Source organism: Platalea leucorodia (genome assembly GCF_965183815.1).
Source record: "Platalea leucorodia genome assembly, chromosome: 1".
Lineage (NCBI taxonomy): Eukaryota > Metazoa > Chordata > Aves > Pelecaniformes > Threskiornithidae > Platalea > Platalea leucorodia.
In genome coordinates this window covers 157,347,157-157,372,309 of record NC_138823.1, presented here as the reverse complement: position 1 = coordinate 157,372,309, position 25,153 = coordinate 157,347,157, and the positions used below count along the sequence as shown (strand labels likewise).

Here is a 25,153-nt window from a genome sequence, read left to right as displayed (position 1 = left end):
AATACTATAATGCCTTTTAACGCTGTTTCTGAACCTGTGACTGACCCAGTTTTAGGCACAGAGACCCCAATCTAACCTCGCTGAAGTCGGAGTGCAGATCTGAGCTATGCCTGGGGCAGAGGGACGCTGGACTCACGGCTGCGGGGACACCTGCCTTGCAGCCCTCCGGCCCCAGGTGAGCCGAAGACCTGCACAGCCTCCCTGAACGGCTCCGCTAGCTCTGAGGTCTGCTTGGTTATGGCAATTTTCAGAAGAGCCTATACACCAGTGCTCTTTCCATAGTCCCCCGCTCACGGTTCAGTGTATCAGCAGGGCATCCTCTGTGAACACCAGACAGACAGATTATTTTAAAGGTTCAGACCAGGGACCTTCACCTATGGAGAAGGATTCATTTCATCTAACTCAAGGCATCATGGAAATTTTTACGATTTCATAGTAATGAAATCTTAGAGATGAATCTCACAAATTAGATTGTAGTTTTAATTATGACTAAGCAAATTCTTCATTTTGTTAATTAGATCTTTAATTGCTCATTGAAAATAACTTTTTTTTTCTCTCTCTAGAAACATAAAATAAATTGGAAAAACATATAGCCTTGCTCAACTCAGCTAATGAGAGTACTTCAGTGCGTTGAAGCACAATGATTATAAAGAGAATAGCACTAGAAAACCATCTAGCTGAAATTAGACTAATCAATAAACTTATTTTTTCCTGTACGTTTCCATCAGAATTAGTGAAGCACCAAGTAGAAAATACAGTTAGAAAAAGCAGATTTTTTTGAATTTTTTAACAAACTCGAGCTATTTTTAGTATTTATCAAGTATGTTACTAACAATTTCAATAATGATACAAATATCATGCTACACACTAAGATCTGTAGAATTCACAATTTTCTCGACTGGGCATTTGATAAGATGTATTAGAGGAAACCACTGGCATACACGATGATAGCTTTATCTCTGCAATTTAGTTCAGAGCGTACAGAGGTTAAGTTTTCATGACTCACCTCACCAAGATGAGAATCTCCTAAGGGTCCCTTTGTTTCTGGATTAGCAATAATGATACGTACGCCTGGGAGGATCTATTGAAAGAAAACATGAGGCAGTAAGAAAGCAGATACCAGCTTATGCAATCATATGCTGACTCTTTGTCCCCAAAAAACCTTCATTAGAAACTAGAAGAAATCCTTGAAAAGTTAAAGTAGACTTATAACATAAAAAATTAAAATAGCCCATAGATGTAATAAATTCTGAGATAACTGGGAAATGCTACAAAACCTCTTCTCTTTGTGAAAGCTGTTCCATCATTAAAAACTCCTCAGAAATCAAGTGTTCAATACAATACAAAAATCCTACCAAATGGCTCAAGTCTCTCTGAGAGTATATACTAGAATAGAAAAAAACCCCCACACTAGCCACATGAAACTTTGGCCTGAAACAAATAGCAAGCCAGAGGCACCATGCAATCTCCCCAGAATGAGGCCCTGCCAATGACTTCATGTAATGGACATTCAACACTACAGAGGTGGGCAGATGTTCAACCCTAAAATAGAAAAAGGAGCATCCTCTGCCCGTAAGTGTTTGCAAAGTTATGGTTAGAAAGCTTGACACGAGCATCCACAGCGTCAAGGGCAGTCAGTGAGCAGGGAGCGCCTCGGTGGCTCCGCGCCGCAGTGATGGCACCTCTCCTTTCTCCCAAAGGCAGAGCACGCTCAGCAGCAGGCCTCAGTCACCAGCGCACAGAGCTGAGAGCAGCACCCCTATCTCTGTGTGCGGGTCCCGTGTCCTCACCCTGTCCCCACAGCGAAGCCGCCCACCAGGGACGGTCCCTCTGCAGGAATCAGTCACCTCTGAGTACAGCGTTGGTAACCTCAGACCAGTTCTCAGCGGAGGTGGGTCTACATCGATAAAACTGCCTTCAATAGTGGCACATCTGTTAGCTGTTCAAAGTGAGATGTGGAGGATGAAGTACCTTCTTTTTGCATGAAAGAAGGAAATGCTTTTTGCCTAAGAGAGGGAGGTACAGCTTCTGAGAGCGCAGTAATGCATCAGTTACTGCCATCGTGCTGTAACCTCAACAGTAAAGAAAGGTCTTCAGTCTGCACGGCTGATAAAGCCTTCCTCAACACTACATTCATGTAAAAATGAACAGAAATGGAAATTTACTGAAAATATTTACCATAAAAGGTACATTTAAATCTTCTTTCAGTACTTACTTTTCCTGACTCCATGAGGGGCAAACTATGTGGAGATCCTCTTTCGACTAAACGAACTCTGTAAAATACATGTAAAAATAATATGCATAATACATGGTTGTGTTTATTCGCTTTTTGTTAACATTTATTTCTAAAAGGAATGGTTAATGGTCACAGAGATTAATGTTATTTTTGGAACAGATGAAGCTTATATCCTGTAGAACATAATTGGGCCCAATATTTAATCTTAGTCAAGACTTACGGCTGGGAAAATAATGAAAAAAAGATGTGTGTGAACGTTTTCTTCAATATTAAATTCTTCAAATGTATTTAGTGCCTTTTATTTGTTTTTGATAAGACTTTGGTAAATGGAATTCCATGCACAAATTTATTCGCAACAAGAGGGATCTAAAATACTGATTTCCCCCAAGAACATCATAAATGCCAGGGCACAGACACAAAAGCATGTGAGCTGAGTGAGCAACCACATTCCAGGAGTAGCTAACAGTTAAAATTGAAGTCATAATAACTCAGAACCTGGCCTTAACTTCAAATCTGCATTTGCAATCTTTTAATTATTTTCAATGGACAGTGGCTGATAAACAGTTTAATATAAAAAAAAAATCATTTAGTGAAAAATGTTATTACTGCTGAGGTCAGACCCCTTCTCTGAGTGTGGCTTTCTGGTCCTCTCTCTTCCTTTCTTAGATACCTTATTTTCCCAATAAAGAAACAGAAATGGCAGCTCTCCTTCAGTGGTGTGATGGTCTGGAAGGAAATTCCTCATTTAACCTTAGAAAAGTACTCCGCAGGTTAGAATGAAAGAGACTTTAAAGTCCTAAAATAGCTGATGATCTCAGCCAGTAGATGGTGAAGAAAATTTGGTAACATCTAGGCATTCCTGTATCCTAAGTGAGATAACTTAGAAGTTCTAACAGCCCATGAAAACCTTAAACTTCCACTCCTGAACATTTTTCACAATCCACTTAACCAAGCTAAATCTGGACTTCTGTCAAAAGAGCTGTTCTTACCTCTTTCCTTCCCTCAGCCCTGTGATTAGAAAGAAAAAAAAACAACACAAGATGCCTAAAACCAACTCTGTAAAAGGTAAAGATGAAACATCAGAAGAGAGGAAGACATAGCTAGGAGTGGATGGGTGGAGAACTGGATCTAGTTAAACTGATCATAAAACTGCAGTCTTGTTAGGAGCAGTCACGACAGATCATTTTCGGACTGTTTTGACGTCTTTTTAAAGACAGAGTACCGCAGTGCTCCGTTTGGGAAAGGAGAGATGAGACACAGAGAGACCTCAGCTAGAGGTCCCTTTGGAGAAGAACAAAGCTTTGGCAAGTTCAGCCCCAAAACATAAAGGAGATGGAAAAAGATCATCTTTTTTTTTTTTTCCCCCTTCCTATTTTTTTGCTCCAAAAGTCTTCTATAAAAGCTGGGACTGTCGAGGTCAAGGCAGGAATAGTCAATAGCGTTTTATCTGCAGTTCTGGGAAGTCTCTCAACCTTGATGGATGGGGCAGGGCTAAGCCCTGAGGCATTGCACATCAGTGTGAACAGTTCCTCGCACTAACAGAAAGAGATACAACCCAAATACCCAGCAATTTCAGACTGCTTTTCCAAGTCATTTTGAGACGAAAAGGATGTAAAGTGCCCTACAAGGGGCACTGCCTGGAGCAGGCTCGGTTAGGCAGCTGCAGCCTGACCTGCTCTCCTGCAAGGTGCCCAACAGGAACCACCTTCCAACATCTGTTCAACTGCCACAAAACTCCCAGAACAGAGCCTGAAGCACTAATTACCACTTCTGTGTGCTACCTTTAATGCTATACTGCCCTTGTTTTACACTGCATTGCTCTCTTAAACCTCTGCTGTGTTACAGGTGTGCACACGTGCCCGTGTTTTCTACAACATTTTCTGTTGAACCTCCCACCAGCTGAAGAGCAGTAGGGCCACCACTGGATTCACAGCAAATGCAGTGAAGCTACAACATCCATCTGTTCAACCAGGGACACAGAGACGGGGCAACAGAAACCCAGGCCACAGAAGCTTCACTATAAGGTGTACATGCAAGGCTAAATTAATGTTAGTCTGGAAAGGGTATGTCTAGATAAGTCACACTTGCGTTGCTGTTCAAATGGCAAGCCAAATCATAGGTATTTAGGAGTATGCAGCAAAGGCTTTAAAAATAACTCTGTGAATATGGAAACAAAATCAAATATTGCAAAAAACAGTTGTTAACTATACCTATATTTCTGCCTTTTTATATATATCTTTGTTCTGTAAAATCCACGTTAGTGTAGAAATAGAAAATGCCTTTAACTGAGTTCTTCCAAACAACTGACATCTCCAATCTTTAGCCATGTATTTGCAGACAGGTAGCTGTTCTTAGAAGAACTAGTCATCATCTCAACTACTTGGTATCTCCTTTAACAGAGTTATCTTATTTATTATTTACCAACATTTGTCAAATACAGAAAATCTTAAAAAAGCAGAAATACAGGAATAGTCAGGAAGTACTTTATTTGAATTTAAGATTGGTTTAAAAAAGAATTCGATCTGGGTAACAGTAGCAAAACACCTCTGGGGCAGGAAAAGCCTATGTGAGAGGTGTCCAGCTGCCCCGAGGTACTGCTGGCCTCTGCTCCCTTCCCCCTACTAAGACATGCCTCAGTGAAGTGTTGCTGAACTCCAGGCCCAGCAGAAATCACATATAATAAAGCTATGCATTCAATAGTCAATGAAGTGACTACTGGATACGAATCAACATTCATAAATCCGACCATCTCTTTGCTTTCAGCATCTGTGCTTCCCACCTTGTTCTTATTAGCACTAGCATATTCTTCTAGTTCCCTTCTCCACTATTTCCTTTAACCTCGTCTGATTTTTTAGCACATGACGATCCAGAAGGTGCGATTTCTCAGTTTCCAATTCTGTTAAACCTCTCCCACTCCGTGCTTTCCGCGTCGCGTCCCTACAGAGTTATCATGGCAGCGCATTAAACATAGAAATGGCATCTCCTGGAGGTTTTCTGCGAGGGCCCTGCTAGAGCTCAAAAACTTGGGACTCCTTTTTAAAAAGTTTCTGCTAAGCTCACAATCCATTTGGGAACATACTGTTAAACCTCTAACAACTCTGAAATAATAAAAGATATTTTGCCACAAAGAGATTTCAAAAAAATAGAAGTAAAACATCAGATTCTGATGTTACCGACTCCTATGTGCATACTTAATTTTAAGTGCGTAATAGTCTTATTAACTCTACTGGGACTAGTACTGTGAATAAATTATGGACATTAGGCAATAATTTTTAAAATGAGTCTTACTGTGCCTCAGCATAAAATAATTCAATTGTTCCCACTCTTCCCCAAGAGATTTCCATTTTTCCACTGACAAACACAGACAGCAGACACGACTGAGAACTTCTTCGCTTTCCCTCTCGAGTGAGCAGCATCACTATGAAGGCTGGGCTGGCAGGCAAGGGAAAAAGGCAGAGCACAGGGCCCACCAGACCCTTGAAAAACGACGCCTCTGAATTACCCAGGTGATGCTGCCAAAGAAACCCACGGCTCCTTGCAGCCTTCTCAGGACAAAGGTAGTAAACCTTCTCCAAATTCACAAATAATCATAACGTGCTCCCAGACAGCAGAGGTCTAGAAAAGGCAAGTCCTGTTTCTCTGCAGTGCTCCAGCCATTCTTTGTTGGGAGGAAAAACAATCTCTTACGAAGTGAGTACAGAGCCTTCCCGCTGCTTGCTGCTGCCTTCGCGTCCTGCTGGGAAGGGCAGAGGAGAACACGGCAGTAGAGCCAGCCTGGGCAAAGAGCCTGAAAGTCAAGTGGATGGGAGAAAAATGCTGCCCTTGGGCGTGAAAGCTACTTTTGCACCTTCCGGTGGTTTGCAGCCAAGCTGAGAGGGAAAACATAAATGAGTGACCCAATCCAGGGCAGACACAGAGTTTCTCTCCCACCAAAATGTCTCCCTGGAGGGGAGAGGCAGAAGGTGTTTAAGAATTGTTGCGCTGTTACAAAGCTATAAGCAATGATGATACACAACAAATCTGTAATATTTACGTAGTATAGTATAGGAGAGTATAATTTTTAGAATGTTTTTCACTGGATCCTAAGAATTAATCTTTTTTCTTAAAAAAAATCTCTAGCTGGAGCTGTACAGTTGAGAAAGCTGCCTACGTTTCAAAGTCTGGCTACTGGGATTTAATAAGGAATGCAGCTATAACACCAGTATGTGCTAAACTTCTTTTTTTGTTACAATTTAATACATTGGACAGATTTCATCTCCTTTAAATCAAACACTTACTATAGAAAAGTAGGAGTTAAATCTGACTTTAGAATGAAAACTGGCAAGCAATAACTAACTGGGCACTGTAATCACTGTGCAACAAAGGGGGTATCAAAATACAGTAACAACGTGTTTCTGCCCAACTATCTTATATGAAACTGTAAATTTTGTTTATGCTCCTTTTTAGATCTGGTCTGTTCGGTGATTAAAACTCACCAAAATATATTCCACAGCTTGCTAGTATTTCACACTAATCAGAGAGTTTGTCAGCAGAGCTATTAACTATTGCTTTGGGAACCTGCAGGGGCTGGAGCGTGCAGAGTGGTACTAACCGATGTTACAATGTCAAACTGGGCAAACCTTCAAATCTGGCTGTGCTGTTGCTCTGAGGAAGACTTTGGATTCTGTGATTCTAACAGAGATGGAAAGAAGCTGTGAGGTCATCCAAGTCTCGCTCCCTGCCAAAAAAAGACTGTTCCCTGCCGTGCACTTTTGAGTGCTTTGTGTACTCCTGTTACAGTATTCCGCATGATGGGGCTTCTTCCACTTCCCTCCAGAGTTTATTTCTCAGCTGAATGTATTTCATAGTCAGGAAGCTTTTTACTCTGTGATGCTTGGCATGAACTGTTCTTAGCTTCCTCTTGTTATTTCTAACTAGCTCTCCACGTCCAATTCAAAGGAGTTTTTCCCACTGTCCCCTTTCTTTTTAAATATAAAAGTCAGCTAAAGAATTTGCCTTTTACCCTAACACTTGGCCAAACCCCACATCTTGAACTTCTTTCTTCCCTTTAGAGCTATTCCTACAAGCTGAGCCATGGTAACTGCCCTCCTCCTCCTTGCCAGCATCTCCTGCTGTTAGCCAGGCTTGGGCACTGAAGCGCTGCACCTTCCATCCTCTCAAGCTCTCGTTTCCCGGTCTACCCTACCAACCCTTCCCCCTGTCTTGAGCGATCTGTTCTCACACCATGTCACTTTGCAGTCATGCCAGCTTGCAAGTCCAGCTTTCTGGTTTCTTTAATACTAGCTATTTTGCACACCAGTTTCTTTCAGTAGCTGTTTTGGGATGCTGCCACTCTTGAAAACTTTCCGCAACAAAACCTAGAGGAAACCAAATGGGACGTAATGCATAGACAACCTAATATATATCGAAAATACACTGTATGTAAGTCCCCTCCTTGCCCATAGCCTTTCTGTGGCAGAAAGAAGCAGCTGATGGTCCCTCTGGTTTCATTCCAGCCCTATTTCTTAAGTTTTCCTGCTGATTGTCATCTTACATTAGATGTTGAGCTTGTGGGGAAAAAGTGGATATTTTCTTATCCTGCAAGAAATTGATGTTTTGAAAATTTTTGTGTATTATACTGGAACAAAAAAGGGAAATATGGAAAGAAGCTGTAAATGGAATCTGAAAAAAAATGTTGCAGGTCAGAAAAAGAGGTTATTTATGTTTAGTGTTTCAGGGTTTTTGTTCTGTTTTGAAATGTAAGTAAGTTAATTAACTCTCCAAACTGAAAATGCTTTAACCACCGTCACGAGCAAAAGTTCAAAAGTTAAAGTAGGGTGTTTTGACCACCTTGAGAATCCTATCTTTCTCCTTAAGCTGAAAAAGGTCTGTCAAAACTGACTCTTCTGATTTCAACACAACAGTCTTTTCTGGTGAAAAAAGACAACCACCTAATTCATTAGAAATTTTAACCAAAATCTGATTGCAAGGCATTTAATGCCAGAGAGCACATCATATGCTTTCGTGTAGCAATATCCACAGCACAGTGATTTCCCAGTTCCACCTCAAATAGCTAGGAACTATTGCCATGAACCATTGCTATCATCAACACCTTTCAGCTATACATCGCTGTCTGATATTGAGATGGTGCCTGGGTAAGACTGATGGTGGAAAAGGGCTGATGCAGCCTGTTCCAATTTTCTATAGTTAACGGAAAGATGGGCACTGGAGGTAACAGTGGGATCCTGGACTGGGGTCAGGGCTCTTTGACACTCAAGACTTTCAGTGCATCTTCTCTTTACTCAAATATTTCTACATAAACTATTCCAGAATTTACAAGTCAATGAGCTCATTCTACCAAAAATGGAAATACAGATCAAAGAACATAAGCTCTGCCTTCCAAAATCACATACCTAGTTCAAATAGCCAGATCAGAAAAGTAGGAAAATGGCATAGCTGAACGGTTAGGCTGAAGGGAAAATCTAGATAATGAAGATGAGTGTCCCTGCATCAACCTCGTCTCCTCAGAGCAGTTTTCCGCCCATCACATGACAAATTCAGATAATGGATACATACGACTGAGACTGAAAAAGGGAGTTTTGGATTGAGGCAAACTTTAGCCAACAAAATGAATGACCATTAAATCTTCTGTATGTCTAGGACATATTTTAATCCTGTTAATTCGATAATCAACAAGTTCAGTTAAAGAATTAGCACTAAATCACTTCTTTTAATGTAAAGGCTTTTCTTCAATATAAACCTAAATTACACTTCATGTCCCAAATTCCCTGAGGTCAAAAGCAAACAGCCTCCAATCCTTCAGATGGCTGAACAAAGAAGCAGAAAAGGTTACACAAGGATTGAAGACAGTTCAGAAAGTTGCAAAGGGATAGAAATGAGGCAGGAACTCTGGTTCAGGAAGCGAATATTCAAAGCTTCAGAGATTAAAAAAGTAATAGCAATCTGATCATATAAGACTATGGAAATATGTAAAAAAACTAAGCCATGTTTATGTCTGTTTTCAACCTTGGAATACTTTAAAATGTCCAGCTTTTGTTCTACGTGAACTACATTAAGTTTGTTTAAATTAACTTTGCACACTGTGTAAAGCACAACGCACAACTATTTCAAATGAATGCAATGGGCAGGGACTCCGCAGAATTTGGTCTCCCTCTTGGCCCTCCCTCACACCTACCCTGCCCCATCAGGCACAGCATCACCTTTCTCTGTGCCTCAGGTTCATATTTGCAAAAACAGGCATAAAGCTGCTCTCAGCTGTTATCTTTTTATTTAGATTACAAGCCTCCCAGGACACGGTGTTTATTACTAATTGTTTTTACAGCACTTGTCATAATCACAGTTGTGATCTGATGATTCCATTTAATGCCATATGCTTTCTCTATTTTGTAACGCTTTATCTTCCCAGTTCTAATTGAGAAAAAGAGACTCCACACATAGGGAAAACTTTCATTATAACAAACTTGGGATCTGAAAACTTCCTCATCTAATCCAATTAGCTTATTTGTTGTTAACAAATGATGGAAATAATTTCAGCTTCCCCAATGCAATATTAATATTCTACATTCATACAATGTAATCAAAGGTGGAATTTCTGAAATCAAGTCACTCTCTTTCACCTTCCCCCTTATCTTGCTACAACCTTCAAAATTCACGCCACCAGCTGACTCACCCTGCATTTTTGGGGAAGAACTTGCAGAAAGTTCCCTCTCCTTCACAACCACCAGGGACATTTCCTGTGCATGGAAAACTTCAACACACGGAGCTATTTTTTCAGTTGCATTAAAACCGCAGATTACCACTCTGAAGAAAAGGTCAGTGGTGCCACGAGTAGCAGTGCCTTGTACACCTGAAGGCACTGAAATGGGACTCTCCTTTTCACAGGAGACTTATTGGGAACCCTGGCTGAGCTTCACAAGACTCTTCACATAAGTAAGCTCATCTTCTGCAAACAGACATTTCTAGTATATGCAAGATTAAGAAGGATATGTGAGGCTTGAATGAACATATTAAGAGCTATTGAAGAGAGCTATTTAAAAGGATATTACATCTCTAACCAAGTTAGTGATGGATCCTTATATAAATATAGGATGCTTTTACTGTTTTTCAGAGCTCTCCTTCCCAATCCTAACCATTCAGTATTCCTACAGCCAGAGACTCCATGACGATAGGAGCCAAACGAGTGCCTGAGGCTAGCAAAGCTGGAGTGGGTCCCAAAGGTGCCGGAGCCCATTTCCCAGGGGTAACCACCAGCACAGCACCCTCTGCTGAATTATTTGTCGCAAAAAACTGTGAGCGTGTGGGATAGCAAAGGCCCTGTCCTCCCCCAAAGGCTGGCAAGAGAAGAGGCGAAAGGAAAGAGGGATGGAAAGCACTTAGGAAGCTCCATCTCTTACAGCACACCACAGGCTGTGGCTAGGTCTGCAGAAGCTACAAAGGCTCACTCCAAATTTTACATGTATTCATTAAGTATTTTTCCTTCCAAAGCAGATGTCTCTATTGTGAAATGCACTCTAAGGTAGCAGTATGGGAAAGCAGCACTTTGTCCTCCACTACTGAAACAGTAAAGGTACTCTATGTTGATCACTCTTGGCATTTTTAAAGAATCACTGTTTAGTGCTCCATTAGTAGCATATACCAAAATGAGGGGAAAAAAGCAAATTATGCTTCAGAATACACTACTGTAAAAATAAAATACATAATACATTTTATCTGTAAAGAAAATGGAAGAATGAAAATTCCATTTTTTTAAGACATTCCAGTAACTGTATGGTTAGACTCATGGCAAATTCTGGGAGAGAGAAAGAAAGAAGTATGGCTCGTAGGGGAAAAAAAGGAAGAATTTTTAATACATCTTCCTCAGAAATGTGGGCGGCCAGCTTGCTTTATCAATTCCCAGCTTCTGTAAGGAGCATGATTGAAAGAGAAGGACCTGTAACACCAAAGCAGTTTAGTATACTCTGAAATGGGAAATCCTTTTTTTTTTTAACAGCATCAGAGATTCTTCAATCATCAAAAATGCTGGTGTATTTTAATAAGCTGCAATATTATTTGGAAATTCATAACTGGTTTGTAAAAACAAACAAAAATGGAACTGTTTTCCACCTAGTTCTTTTACTCACGTTTGAAGAATCACATGCAAATGGCACTTGCAAACAATTACACAAACGTACAACTGCAGTGCACCTACTTTCCTGGAAAGCTACGGCTTTTTGTTTTCCCTTTGTCTTCATCTTACTTGGTACACATGACAGTATTCTCTTTCCCCTAAGCCCTCCAGGGAAATATAACTGGAATTTCTTGATTTGTAGTTAAAGTATGCTAAACCACATCCTCTTTCAAAAGCCACATTTAGCGCCAACTCTTATTGTCCTGTTCCACTAAAATCATAATGGTCTGATCCCTTGAAGATGACTTTATCAAGGAAGAAATAGATGTGTTTCAAGGGAGGAATACTTCAAGAGCTAGTAATCTTGCCTTAGAAAGCGCAGAAATTGCTTTGTAGGGCTCCCATCCCCCTAGGTTAGTCTCACAGCTCAGACTGATCGGGACAAGAGGGGGTGACTTCCCATCTGAAAGTTATTGGATGTTTGTCCCTTTCTCCTGCCCTGCAACAGAAGTTGCTTTATGCCTGGAAACATGAAGCATCTTTCAAAGCTCTTAAAATAGGTACACTTACAAATTTTGTTGTAACTCTGGATCCTCATACGTAAACAGTGCAATCCCTTAGACAATATTTGCTCTTCTGTTTCCCAGGTCGTCAGCTTTATTCCTAATCACTGACTGACTATCCAGCACACAAAGGCTGAACAAGCCTCTTGGTTCGTCCCCCGACGCAGGCAGGAACAGCAAGAGAGAACCCTTCCTCCACTATGGACAGACTGGGACTTCTCCTCTAAGTCAGAATTGGAAGTGTTGTTATGATGCTTATCAGCCCGAATTAACTTTTCTTTCTGGGAGATTTGTTTCCCATAGATCAGAAACAGTGCGAAGAGGATTTCTGAGACAGCAGCGTCTGCATGGCAGAAATAAACCACAATGCTGCTAAAAGGCCAAGGCTGTATCTTCTCCTGGTCAAAAACATGAAGAACGAGGAGGGTTTTGCCAGTACCACGACAGACAGCTTAAACTCACTAATGAGATTCTGCAAGTTAATGGGCAAACTGCCTAAAAGCCAGACGTTTCTACAAAGACTCCTCAAAATCCAACTGCATCGTTACTTATCATACGTAAAACTTTGAGGGACTTAGGTTTTATTTTGAAGACCTCAACCCCTCCTCCTCTCAACTGAGTTACCTCTTCTACTGACTTCACAAGGGTCTCTTCATTTTGCCAGGAAAAAACTGTTTCTGTGATAACGGAAAAAAACCCAAACTGCTAAAGCAACAGCCAATCTAAAAAAAAAAAAAACAACTTGGAATTGGGGCCACCCATATGAGAAGATCCTAGAAGCTCGGGATGACCGGAACGGCACTGCTGGAGGTAGTACTTGACAATTCAATTTGTAAATGAGCTTAAATGTGTATAAAGCACTGCTGGCTTTCTGAGGCCCATGACTTGTGAGGTCTCTGTTTTGAACAGTTCACCAGGTATATAGCACTTCAAACCTCAAAATACTTTACACACTTTACCTACCAAATCTCACAGCAAGGGAAAAGGTGGCTGGGTGTAAAAGGGGGCAATAATAGATTTTAACTACTCCTTTGTACGCCACACAGAGTGAATAATTGAGGGCTGGAATTTTCTGTAACCTGTGACTGGGCTCTGTACGCTGTAACCCATTACAAGAGCTGGAAAAAGCACTGCTGCCCAGTGCATCAGGGAGTGCTCTTCAAAGTTTCTCTTTTGCTACCATTGGCAAATGGCTTTCAAGTATGATTAATCAATTAAAGTTTCAGAAAAGGTAACTATTTTACTGTCACTTGCCATTAGCGTGCCTCCTTCTGACATATCTCCCCTCCAGTCCCTTTTCCCTACTACGTGACTATAATGGTTATCCTCCATGCCGTGACTGTGCTACCGAGCACTGCTGCAGCTATAGCTTAGATAATAATTTAGCTAAGTAGTTCTTTTGTCTGGTAACCCTATAATAAGGGTCTTTTTCAAGGTAGATGGAGTAGAAGTGTTTGAGAATTAGGAAAAAAACTCCCGTGGCTTTGTTGCTTGGTATTAACCAAAACAATGTATACACAACATGAAAGTTTCAGTAAAATATGGAGGAGAAGGATAAACAATTGACAGCCAGAATAAAAGGCTATTTTTCTTTTCCTGCATGAAGTCTGAAATGCTGGAATATATTAAAATGAAGCCAAAGCCTTAACTGATTGCTTTTGACAGAGCCTGCATTTGAGACTGGGCTCAGCATATAAGCAATTTACAAAAATAAACCCTAAGTAACTGTTTTCAAATATCTTTGGAACGCTACAAGTGTTCCCTTCTTTTCTTGGGGAATGAGATTCAGAATTTCCACCCTCTGAAATCACCTTTGTCAAGAAGACAATGCCTGAGCAAGTCTGACGGAAGTTCGGAGAACTCTGAATACCCCCGAAGTCCAAAACAAAAAATATGATGTAGCACAACATACGAATGACTTCCTAAGAAATCAAGTCTGCTAATGACAGAAGTATATACAAAGGTCACTTCTTTTTAAGAGATACACTAATTTGCATCACTCCAAGAAGATGTCAGTGACCACATAAAGAAGAGAAGACACCTATTTGTACAGCTCCACAAACTGCTTGTACAGAGGGTAATCAGATTAAAATGATTGTTCTAATGATGGAGAGGGAGTATTTCAATGAGAGACTATGAATAACACAAGCCACACATTGAATGACAGCCAGACTAAAAACTTAATAACTTGAACCCAAATACATCCTGGTGCTTCTAGTCTATTTGGCAATATCCTACCTACATCTGGATTTGGCTCCCTCTTTGGTGCCAGCTGCCTCACCATGTCTGTGACCAAGAAACTATCCAAGCAGCTCACCATTACATGTAGCTCAAAAAGAAATCTAGTAAACCACAAAAGGGTTTAATAAATGAAATCCTCCATTTTTCTAATCCTACTGAAAAAAATACAGACTTAACTAGATGAAACTGAATAATTTAAATGATCATTTAATGCACCTATTATTTCACCAAAGGGAATACTGGAATTTTAAGGCAGGATCAGAAGGATATGAGGGGTAAGGATGCCTGCATATATGAAACTAGAGATGGTATCAAATAAAGCTGAGAATAGTGTTTACCAAGACTGGTTGAAAGTCTTCATTCTTGCCTTGTTTGGTACAAAATGTGGATGTAGTTAAATAATCAGCTTAAATACAATTTGTAGTCAAAATAAGGGGAAACTGTCTATTACAAATGAATGCAAAATGATACAAAAATCTTCATCAATACCTATGTGACTTGATTAGTGGCTCTCTCCCTCTAGAAGTCTAAGCCTCCACTCCATCAGAGCTCATAAGCCATCACTATCTGCTACTGAACAAGAAGACTGGTGACATTTTTAATTGCTTTTGGAGGTAGACAGATTGCACTGAATTTGTTTCCTTTTACTTTTTTGTCCTTTTAAAATAAATTCTGATATCAAAGTAGATCTTTCCTTGCCCCACTTAGGGCAGGACAGTGATTTTCATCATCTTTTTTTCTTTATGGATAAGGTTTTGCTATAGAAGAGAATATCAGGATACAAGGGGATGTTTGTCTTTACAGGATTTGCAGCAAGTTTCAACTTTAGGAGAAGATCAATGGTCTCCCTCAGCCATCACCAGATGGATCCTTCAGCTCACTAGTTAAAACTTCTGAGGGAATCCTCTATACAACATTTTAAATATGAAAGATACAGAAACGCAGAAAAAAAATTCCCATGTGAAAAATTTGAGCAAAAATCCAAAGCAGTCAAAATATTTCAACATTTTTCATGATATTTTATTTCTTATGCATACCAGGTTAGTTTCAAATTTAAGGTAGTTTCAAAATTTAAACTAGCAGGTTAAAACAGTAACATTTCGAAAACTGTTTTGAATGATTCTAAAAAAAAAAAGTTTTTTCATATTTGCAAATATATTGAAACATTTGAGAATCCAGCCTGACCTCCTGAAGAACACTTAAAAATATTTTTGCCCTGTCTATGTGAAAGGAAGATTTACTTTGGAATACACATGAGGTCTATTCTCAGTGTGATGAAGTGGCTTGTTTTGCCAATTAATAATTTTTCTACCAAGAACTAACCTGATGTTAAGGTTGAGGATGCTGTGAAATTTTTATGCTAATATCAGAGATGTATTTTTTGTTGGACATTTTAAATTTTATAAACACATGTACATATTGTTTTAGAACATCCTGGATAAAAGGGATGCTCGGGCTTTACATTTACATCTTTACTGCTACGAAAGCATGTAAGTATTACAAAAGCCAACGTCTTTCAAATATATGGTGTTTTGGTATGATGAGAAAAAGGTCTCTCTCTGTCTTTTTTTATTTTCCAAGCACTTCTCAGCTTTTAGCATATTTAGGTATCTTGTGCTTAACCACCTGAAAAGCTTTCTGAGGAGAACATAACTGGTCTAAAATGATGATGGAGTGATCTGAAAACCAGCAGTTTAGACAGTGGGACAAGAATATGAATGTATTTATTCTACTTCTTTTTCTTTTTTTGGGAGGAGGGGAGGATAAAGTTGTTTTCCCAGAAGCAGTGGCAGAGAAATGCAGCCAACGACCCAACGGGGTGCTCACGCCTGGAGTTTTGGTGCATTTGCCCTCCCGGCAGATGCATGCGGGCACACTTACGTGACCCGCGTTGCACAGTGAGTCAGCAACAGGGACCAGCCATGCTGTGCCAGCGCAGCCTGCTGCAAAGCATTAATCCACCTATTTTGCCTTTTGGATGTGAGTTAACCTCTCTACACTGCATTGCACTGCAGTGCAGGGGCATATCAGCCACTTGGTGCTAACTCAGGGGTCTTCTCCTGTTTTTTCATTAAACAGCCCAGGTGGGACTTGCCTGTCTTTGCTCACTCTTTTGTGGCCATCCTGGGGACACTCTGATTTTTAGAAAATCAATGAGATGCCGAGTACAACAATACTGACGTATTGTCACCAAGAGCAAGCCAGAGCTGTATACTCTTGCTATTACAATGTTGCTCAGTTTCCCAACAGAGGTGTCTAATGCCATTTGAGACAGCACAGGGTGCCTGGGACGTCACATTAGTAAATACAACATGAGCTCTATGGGAGACCTGTAGCATCTAAACCTGCACTAGATGCTCACAGCTAGGCAATCAAGCCTTTTTCCAGTATCGTAACTGATGCCAGCCACTGACCGAGTGGTTGCATGCCTTGGCACAAGTTTGCTGAACCTCCAGGTGAGCCCAGTCCCAGCCATTTCCCTCAGCTGGCAACTATGGCCAGAGTTGCAGAGTCCCAGCAGCTAAACCAGTGGGCTGGCGGCTCAAAACCATACAGAGGCACACACAAAAAGGTGTTTGAGAACCTCCAACTTGACCTAAGAAGCAAACCATCCAAATCCAGCGAGAGCTGGGAGGAAATGTCTAGTTTGGTTGAACGACCACCCCATGATCTCTACCCAAATTGCACATAGCACAGGTATTTTGATCTAAACTCCTATCAAACAACGACATTTTCATAAGCTGTGAAGTATGTAAACACATAATTACCGGATGAGCTTGAAATAGTTGTATTCAAACTGATTATTAATTTTTATTTGCAGCAACTAGAAAGTGTTATCATGCCAAGAAAAAAAAAAAGATGTTAAGTCTTTTTCAAATTCTAGAAAATATCTTCTAAAATATAAAATATGAAAAAAAAATTTCTCACATTAAGTGTACAGTGTAAATTTTTCATATTGTTAGGGGACTGGCTGACCTGCAAAGACTCGGTGGGTTGTTACTATACAGTCTCACAGCTATCTACAGCAATCTTTCAGTTACTGTTAAGCAATAGTGACATTCAGTTCCACTAAAATGGTTAGAAACAGCAAGTGTGAAGAGACTATGCCAAATAAAGTTGTTTTCTCCCCTAATTTATGACCCATGATTCTAATTCTAAATTCCACAGGATTGAGTAAATGAGGCACAGCTTTAATCCATCAAATTAAAATCTACATTACCACAATCTGAGAAGCCAACTCCTAAGATCATCTTTCATGTTCTGTAGAACTAGTCACTAGATATAAATCAATACACTGCAAAGTCTGATCTCAATAATGATGCCTACTTCTTAATGACATGCTAAGGCAGGGAAATAGAATATCCATGGTTTACGCAGTTTTTATGAACAGTAAATCTTATTTCCTCTATATAAATATACACAAATTTATTTTTATTGTTTATAATTTTTATTAACAACTGTGAATATTATGTTCTCTTTCTATATATAGTTGTTTCTATATACTTCCATTCCAATGAATATTCTATGAATTTCTTTCTCCTCTCAGAAAAAATAATTCCAAATAAGGAATTAACCTATATGTTTGCTTTTTTCTTTCCCTTCTATAGCTACAACTTTATTTTCAATGATTCCTTAGCTCTTTCTCCTGCACTTGAATAATGCTTACATGTATCTATCTACATTGTGTTGAACTTCAACTATTTCAGAGCTCTGAGACTAGAGCAAACACTTATCGTACATAAGTCTCAGTTTACTGTTTCCATTAAAAAATAAACATCTGCTTTCCCAAATTAGTCATATAAGCTTTCTTCCTCATCAATACAGAAATAAAGGTACCTCAAAGGTCAATTCATCCCATGCTGGTGCACGTCTGAGATAGTTGCGATACACTGGTGGTGTGCGTGCCTTTCCAGTGACCGCAGAAGGAGCCTGGGAGACCACTTTAGGCTGGAGGAGATCTGTCCTGGTCACAGTGTTTGCTCTGCTCTTAGGCAAAGAAATGCTCCACTTCTCATTCCTTTTTTACAACATAAAGCATTCAACTTCTCAAGTAAATCTCCTTTTGAAAGTGCAATGCAGAGACGGTAAGCTCACATAACAATAACACCTTTTAAAAAAAAAGGCCTTTTTTTTCACTGGGTTGGGTATGAGCATGGACTGTGCCTACACTACCGCAGTTGCTGGGCCAGGAAGACCAAGTTTTCTATGGCTTGGTCATGCAGACAGTAGTATCCCAAAGGATGGATCAGACATGATCATTATCGTTGGTAACTTGTGTGCAAAAGGAATAAAGAAATGGTGAGAGAGTCAAGTATCCTGCAGTTCCTTTCTTCCACCTGCCAAACTCCACAGGCTACACGAAAATATCTATATGTGTATCTGACTTAACTACCCAGAGGATAATTTGGGCCTGCAGTGCCCTGAGGTCTGCACTCTGCAAGCTGAGTCGTTCACTTTGATATAGCCAAAGTTGGTATTCACCTAAGGGGAACAAATTCTCTGTTAAGCTTTTAGGAAGGATGAAAGAAAAAGAACAAAAAAAAAAAAAAAAAAAAAAAGAAAAAAAAAAAGAAAAAAAAAAAAAAAGAAAAAAAAGCCCTATTTGGATAATAATTTTTTAAGGTACCAGGGCTGGTGTACGCTGTGAATTAAATGTTCATCTTTTCCAGAGTTAACAGAAAACTTTTGGCTTTGTTAAAATTTTGTAAAGAGATTACCTGCTAGCCTTTTGACCAGAGTATTGGAAAACTGAAACATATGTGCATGGGTATTTTCTAAAGTTACACATAAAATCACAAGTTTCCCTCCAACTAGAAGATTTCAGACATCTCCTTAATACCACTAGTGGTAAATTTTAATTCTCGCTTTTTGTGTATGTGTCTAACATTACAGACAGAACTAGAAAATGCCCACAGTTACAGAATGTGGTTGCTCACAATGGCTAAAGTCAATAATCCATTGCCTCGTAGTCCTGCAGCATTAAGAATTACAGCAAAATGCCCCCATGGTCTCCCCACTGGCTAACTGTTGCCAACCCAGGAGAAACATCTCCGTGAAGCTAAGAGGCCCAAAGGGACCCCATTTCTTAGGGACCGGCTAGGCTGCACCACCTGAAACAAGTGTCATGAAACCCTGAATGCAATAAAAGCAGGGAATTTTGTTATTCTTTGCAATGGCTATGTCAGATGCTTCAGTTTTATCAATGGTAAAATTAACTAACCAGCTAGTAAAAAAATCTATGTCTGCTCGCTGGTAGGAGCTAGCACAAATTATTTATGAGGATAACAAAGGTTTTCAGGGACTGGGAGGTGTGCTCAAGTAGCTCTCTTTCTAGAAACTCTGTTAATTGTGTGTAGAGAAAAAGAAAAAGGTGGTTCCGACCTGTCATGCCTCAGTGCCCTCATATCAACATACACTGTGGTGGGATCTGGTCCAGATGTTCCCTGTAAACAACAACATCAGCTAATCAGAACCTGAAGGCTGGGAGGAGAAAAGAGCTTTACCCCCCAAATAACCGAACGTTCATTTCACTGCTAATTATGCTAATCAAATGACAAGTTATATTTAAGCTATTCATCAAACAAAGCTCAGCTTTACAGAATCAGAAAGAGCACTGGAAAACATACCTACCGTCAGGTACTTGTTACCCTGGGTTCGGAAAAACATCAAGCGGCCATACTACTTAACCAAACACATGTCAACATAGGTTTTATTTGCTACGAAAGGCCAAGTAATCAGCACGTGGATACATACAAAAAATGTTAAACACGTTTTGCCATATAAAGGAACGCGGAAATTGCTGAGGAGACACAGTTTAATGGCAGAAGCACATGGTCAGGAATGTGAAGCATGGTTTACTGAGAGTCTTCCATACATGCAACAGAGAACATACTTGAAGCTAAAGATAGTAAAGGTAGCACGCATGACATGAACCAACGTGGATTGAAGGTCTGTAAGCAATTATTCTGTTTCTTTTCAGTCTTCCACTACATAATTTAAATCCTTGCTTTATGTCACAATATTTAGTTACTTGAAAAGCAGTAGACTAATTTTAGTTTCCTTTCATACAGAGATGATACAGTCTTTTAGGCCCTTCCACCCACAGCTTTGCTGCAGTTTTGTAACCTGCTATGATCTTCCCTTATCCGAAACATCAAACTCATCACCACTGAACATCATGTGAATTGTCAATGCTCTAGTCTAGGGCTCGTTTCTCTGCTGCATACCTCACGTCACTGCTAAGCAGAAAGATAAAAGAAAAGCACTACTTCATTTTGACACACTGGAACTTTGGAAATTTTTTTTTTCCATCAGATAAATTCACCTAACCCTGGCAATCTACAGATACAGGAACTCCTTTATCAGTTATTTAGATGTTTACTACTTAAAACAGCAGACAGCATCAACTCCCAATGATTTCTGTCCCTTTTTGGATATATTATAGAGTACAATTCTTCACGCTAGGAATGTCTAGGGCTGAATTTTGCATTTCTGCAATGCTGGCTGGTAGTTCCACAAGTTGTGGAGCACTAAAAACTGCAATGGAGTTCCACAAATAGATAATTTTTGTATCTAGAGGGGGAAAGAGTTATCACTACCAATTGATACTTACTGTACAGATACTCATAGTGACCCACCACCAGAGGAGAAAAAGAGTAATAGAGCTGCACATGCATGTTAGCCTCTTTAGCTTGTTATACACAATACAAGATACAATATCCTCTCTAGCTATTAACGACACGATTTTCAGTCTACTAGTAAACTCAGCAGTGTAACAGACTAGTGCTGAGTGGAGAACTTATTTGAAATATATGCAATGTTAAAAAAAAAAAAACAAAACCAAGGAAAAATTGGTTATCTTTAAAAACAAAACTAAACCTGAATTGATTTATAAAATAATGGAAACAGTCAAGTTTGAAAATCAAAGACAATCACTATGGTATTTGTTATTTTCAGTGTGAATGAAATAGTTACAACAGACAGCTAATATTTGATGAAACCTGCATCCAGATAAGCTATACTGGACTTGTTCATAATTTCATAGAAGGATCTGAAAATCCCCAAATCTCCAGACTCAATTTCTAGTCTGTCCCACTGTTGGAAGCTGATAGGTGGGTATTGAGGGAACATGAAAATCCCCTACCTGCTCGGCCAGCTTCCCCAGCCTGTGAGGCTATAGCAGCAGGAATAGCAGGGATGAGGGAGAGAAGGAAAGAAGGTAACACAAGACGAAAATAATAATAAAAAAATGGGAATGAAGGGTGGGAGGAAAAAAAAAGAGGAGAATGCAAAAAGCAGGGAGTAAAATAAAAAGAAAAACAATGTCAAATACAGGAATCTTACAAATTAACCATTATACCATTAAAGGTTAAAAAAAGTAAAAAATGAGGTGTCAACATTTTAGTAGAGCAACAGAAGAGACAGCTGTAGACTGCTAACCTTGGACAAACAGACTTAAATGGTTTTAGGACACTACAGACAACGTTGTTAGTGGAAAACATGTGTCTAGAACATGGATTTTTTTTGGTTTTTTTTGTTTGTTTTTTTTTTCTTTTTTTTTGTGAAGAAGTCAGTAAACGTTATGGCCCTGCTATTTTAATGTGCATCCATTGAGACAGGGGTTCCAGGTCTGCCATTTCACTACTAAAAGAAGTTTGTAAGCGATGTCCTCTGGAAATCAAAAGCAAGCTCTCTTTTTGGAAAAAAAAAATTAGTATACAACGGAGAAAGATACTTACACCTTGTTTCATACAGATTAACGAGCTCCTAAAGTGAAATAAAATCAAGGCTTCGTGCACAGCCTAATTACTAGAAGACCATAACTAAATGGAGGAACTTCATAGTTCAACAATTCTTCATTCTTAGTCTATTTGCCATGATAAACAGTGTAATACGTATAAAGAACAGTAAAATTAAAAGCCGATAAAAACCCATCAGTTCTCCACCACCATCGATAACACAGCAAAGAGACAAAACACAGTGGTGACTAGTCCTAAGCTGCCACTGTCACGTGGAGCATCTAACACCAGATGGCTGCAGTGGGACTTGCCCTACAGCTTGTGACAATAAACAGCTCTGAGCTGGCATCCCACATCCCCCTCATCGAACTTCTGAATTCCAGCAAAGTTAAAAGACTACAGGAAGCTGCCACAGCAGCATCTTAAAATAGGTTTATTTTGGATGCGGGGGAAGATGAAGCATTTAAAAAAATAGGATGGATCTGCTTATTACATTGCTGCCCCAAAATAGAAATATTACTAATAATCCAGGTTGAACACTGCAGTGTAACTGCAAGAAAGCAGGAGAACTGCTGAAATCCCTCCGTTATATAATTCATTGCTTGTGACTATACTGCAGGTCCCGAGAGGACTTTGAGAGTACCAGAGCCTCATATGGCTTTTAACTAAGGAAGGGCTTGAGAAACAGCAGCTGAAGTCTCAGCACCGTCCTTCTGCGGCCAGCTGCAGCCGAGATACTCTGAAAGTGTTTCAAAAGAAGCAGAATCTTAGCCAAGACCAGAGTGACTGACTCAATTTGTCTTATTTTGTGAGAGAGAGATAGAGAGCACCTGTAATGCTGGTCACCGGAAAAAAACAACATGACTTCTGTTTTATCTGTTACTTACTAAGGACAGGTTAGATAGTGTTGAAGGAAATAAAATGGGCCAAAAGTCATTTTCTGTCTGAAAATGGGTATATCACAAGTCACATCCCTTGTACTAAAAATACATCTTCCGGCCATGCATGGGCTGCCACCAGTGAACCATCCCTGGTCTGTGCAAACCTCTGCAACCTGCCAGGCTTTTATTCTCTGGGAAAACATTGCTGGTCAAAACTGCAGAGAGGACCCAACAAGTCAGCAGCAGGGATGACCATGTGCCAGCACTCAGCTTGTACCTGAATTCCACTGAAGTCAAAGGCCAAGCTGCATGCTCTCCCCTGCTTTCCTCCCTAGAGTTAAAAACTAGGAACTAGGCAATTGAAAGTCCTAAGAATTTAAAAATAACTGTTGTTTTGGGTTTTGTTTTGTTTTGCTGTCTAAGGATGTGGCCTCAATGTTTACTCTGAGTCTGCTTCTGCTCCAGTGATGCTCAGAAATGAAGTTTTGATGTACACTTAACAATCTCACGTACACAAGCACAGCAGCTGGATCTGTGAAAAGAACTTCACGGCATGACTCATAGTAAAGGTGGGAAAACACAGAATCTGAGGGAACTCACCCAGAGCTGTACTACATTGCTAAGTGTGAATCATACCTCTGATAAATTGCATGGTCTCCTGTCACACTCTTCACAGAGCTATCCCTTATTACTTTTGATATGGAAGATCCTCAAAAAGTGTGATCTATCACTAAGTAAAAAGAAACATTAGCTTTAACCCCTAAATTTACTAACGAAGTTCCCTTTGCTAGACAGTGAAGGAAGGATTCATTTCATATAACCAGCCATCAAAGAAGAAAGTGTGCAGTATAGGGTAGGAAGCATCTCCTGAGATAGGCTGAATGACGCTCTCCCTGGAAGTATTTCTTTGGTTCTGCTGACTATAGATGAATATTGAATAACTCACTTAACCTTGCCAACTAATTTAAAGGTGACGTAAAAGAAGCAAGATGAATTCTGCTCTCCTATCCTAGCTTGGGCAGATTTGTTAGTACATTTTCAGGGTCAGCTAAGGAAAATGAACAACTTCTAGAAGTTTTTCCTCAACTGAAATTGAGTAGCATGTTGAATAAAATGAAAATATTTATTTCAAGTGTTTAAATGGAAATTAGCTAAAATCCTAGGGAACCATCTGTGCTGTTGTAAGAAACAGGCTACTTTTCGTATCTATTTTTCTCTCTCTTGAGAATGCTAAGATGCTAGTTAATGAGAATTAAAATATGCTGGATGCAATCTTTTCATCTCAGAAATCCCTGGACTAATCTGTGCCTATACAGCCATAAAAGGTCAGATATTAATGGTATTTAAGTGCCTAAAGGTGGAGAGAATTATTTGTTTTCAAAAGCATACCTCTAAAAATCTAGTCCAAAATGATTACATCAAAAGAAACAGTAAATCTGCTCTAAATTTGAGAGGAAATGAATACAAATGACAATGCATTAGTCTGTCAGTGGCTTAATCCTGAAATTAAGATCCATTTGGTAGACTAAGGCTCTTTTGTACCAACGGGATTATCACAATGGTTTCCTTTTTAAAGTGATCTTTAATAAAAGTTCAAATTCTGCTATCAAGTTTTTATATACACACACACAGACACACATACACATGTACATTCACACGCCCCCCCCCCCCCCCGCCCCCGCCCCCTTTTCTTTTTGGAGGGGGCAACAACAGTAAAAGCTTTTTGGAAAAATCAGGATACCTTCCCCTTGAAACACTTGAGTCTTAAATTTGTCCAAAAAATTGGAAATGAAGTGAAGAAGGTATCAAAGATCGTATCCAAGCTGTGTTAGGGGCAGCCCATAGAGAAGAAAGCCTGGATATGTTTTTTGCTGGTAAGGGTCAATAGCTGAATACTGAGATATGTTTAGAAAGGTGATTAGCAAATACATATTTTAGAAAGACTGTAGAGTAGGCTGGATCACAGTTATCTGTGTGGAAGATGTTGTTCCAGGAACCACACACTGATCTCAAGGATGACACAACTTGGAAGAAAAAAAGCAAAGGCAGATGCTATTGACTCCAACATCTTTAGAAGTATTTTTATGCAGTGTGAAGAATCCAGAAATCATGACCCATTTCTGGAACATACTGGAGACAATGCTAATTTCAGGAACATTATTGACCAAGGATTAAAATTCATTCTGTTCCTCAGCCCAAAAAACAGAACAGCCCACAAGCTATTCCAGAATATCACTAGCCATAAACTTCCAGACAGTTTGGAAAGAGCATTCAGTTTAATTCAGTATCCAGTCTTTGGCAGTGTCTACTACCAGATGCTTCAAAGGATGCAATCCTGTATCTTTACATTCTCTATCAAAATGACATGTTTTGCGGTGATGCTTGTA

At 39.7% G+C, this 25,153-nt stretch overlaps 1 protein-coding gene across 1 annotated transcript in view; it reads right to left on the bottom strand.

Moving 5' to 3' along the window:
* The window catches only part of DIP2C (disco interacting protein 2 homolog C), a gene marked incomplete at its 5' end in the record, with an annotated part of 324,759 nt that overhangs the window by 7,709 nt on the left and 291,897 nt on the right, over window positions 1-25,153 (bottom strand). The window contains 3 exons of the mRNA XM_082316598.1: window positions 1,007-1,081; window positions 2,216-2,273; window positions 19,529-19,590. Of these exons, the coding sequence (XP_082172724.1) occupies window positions 1,007-1,081; window positions 2,216-2,273; window positions 19,529-19,590 (195 nt within the window). The remainder of the gene's footprint in view (window positions 1-1,006; window positions 1,082-2,215; window positions 2,274-19,528; window positions 19,591-25,153) is intronic.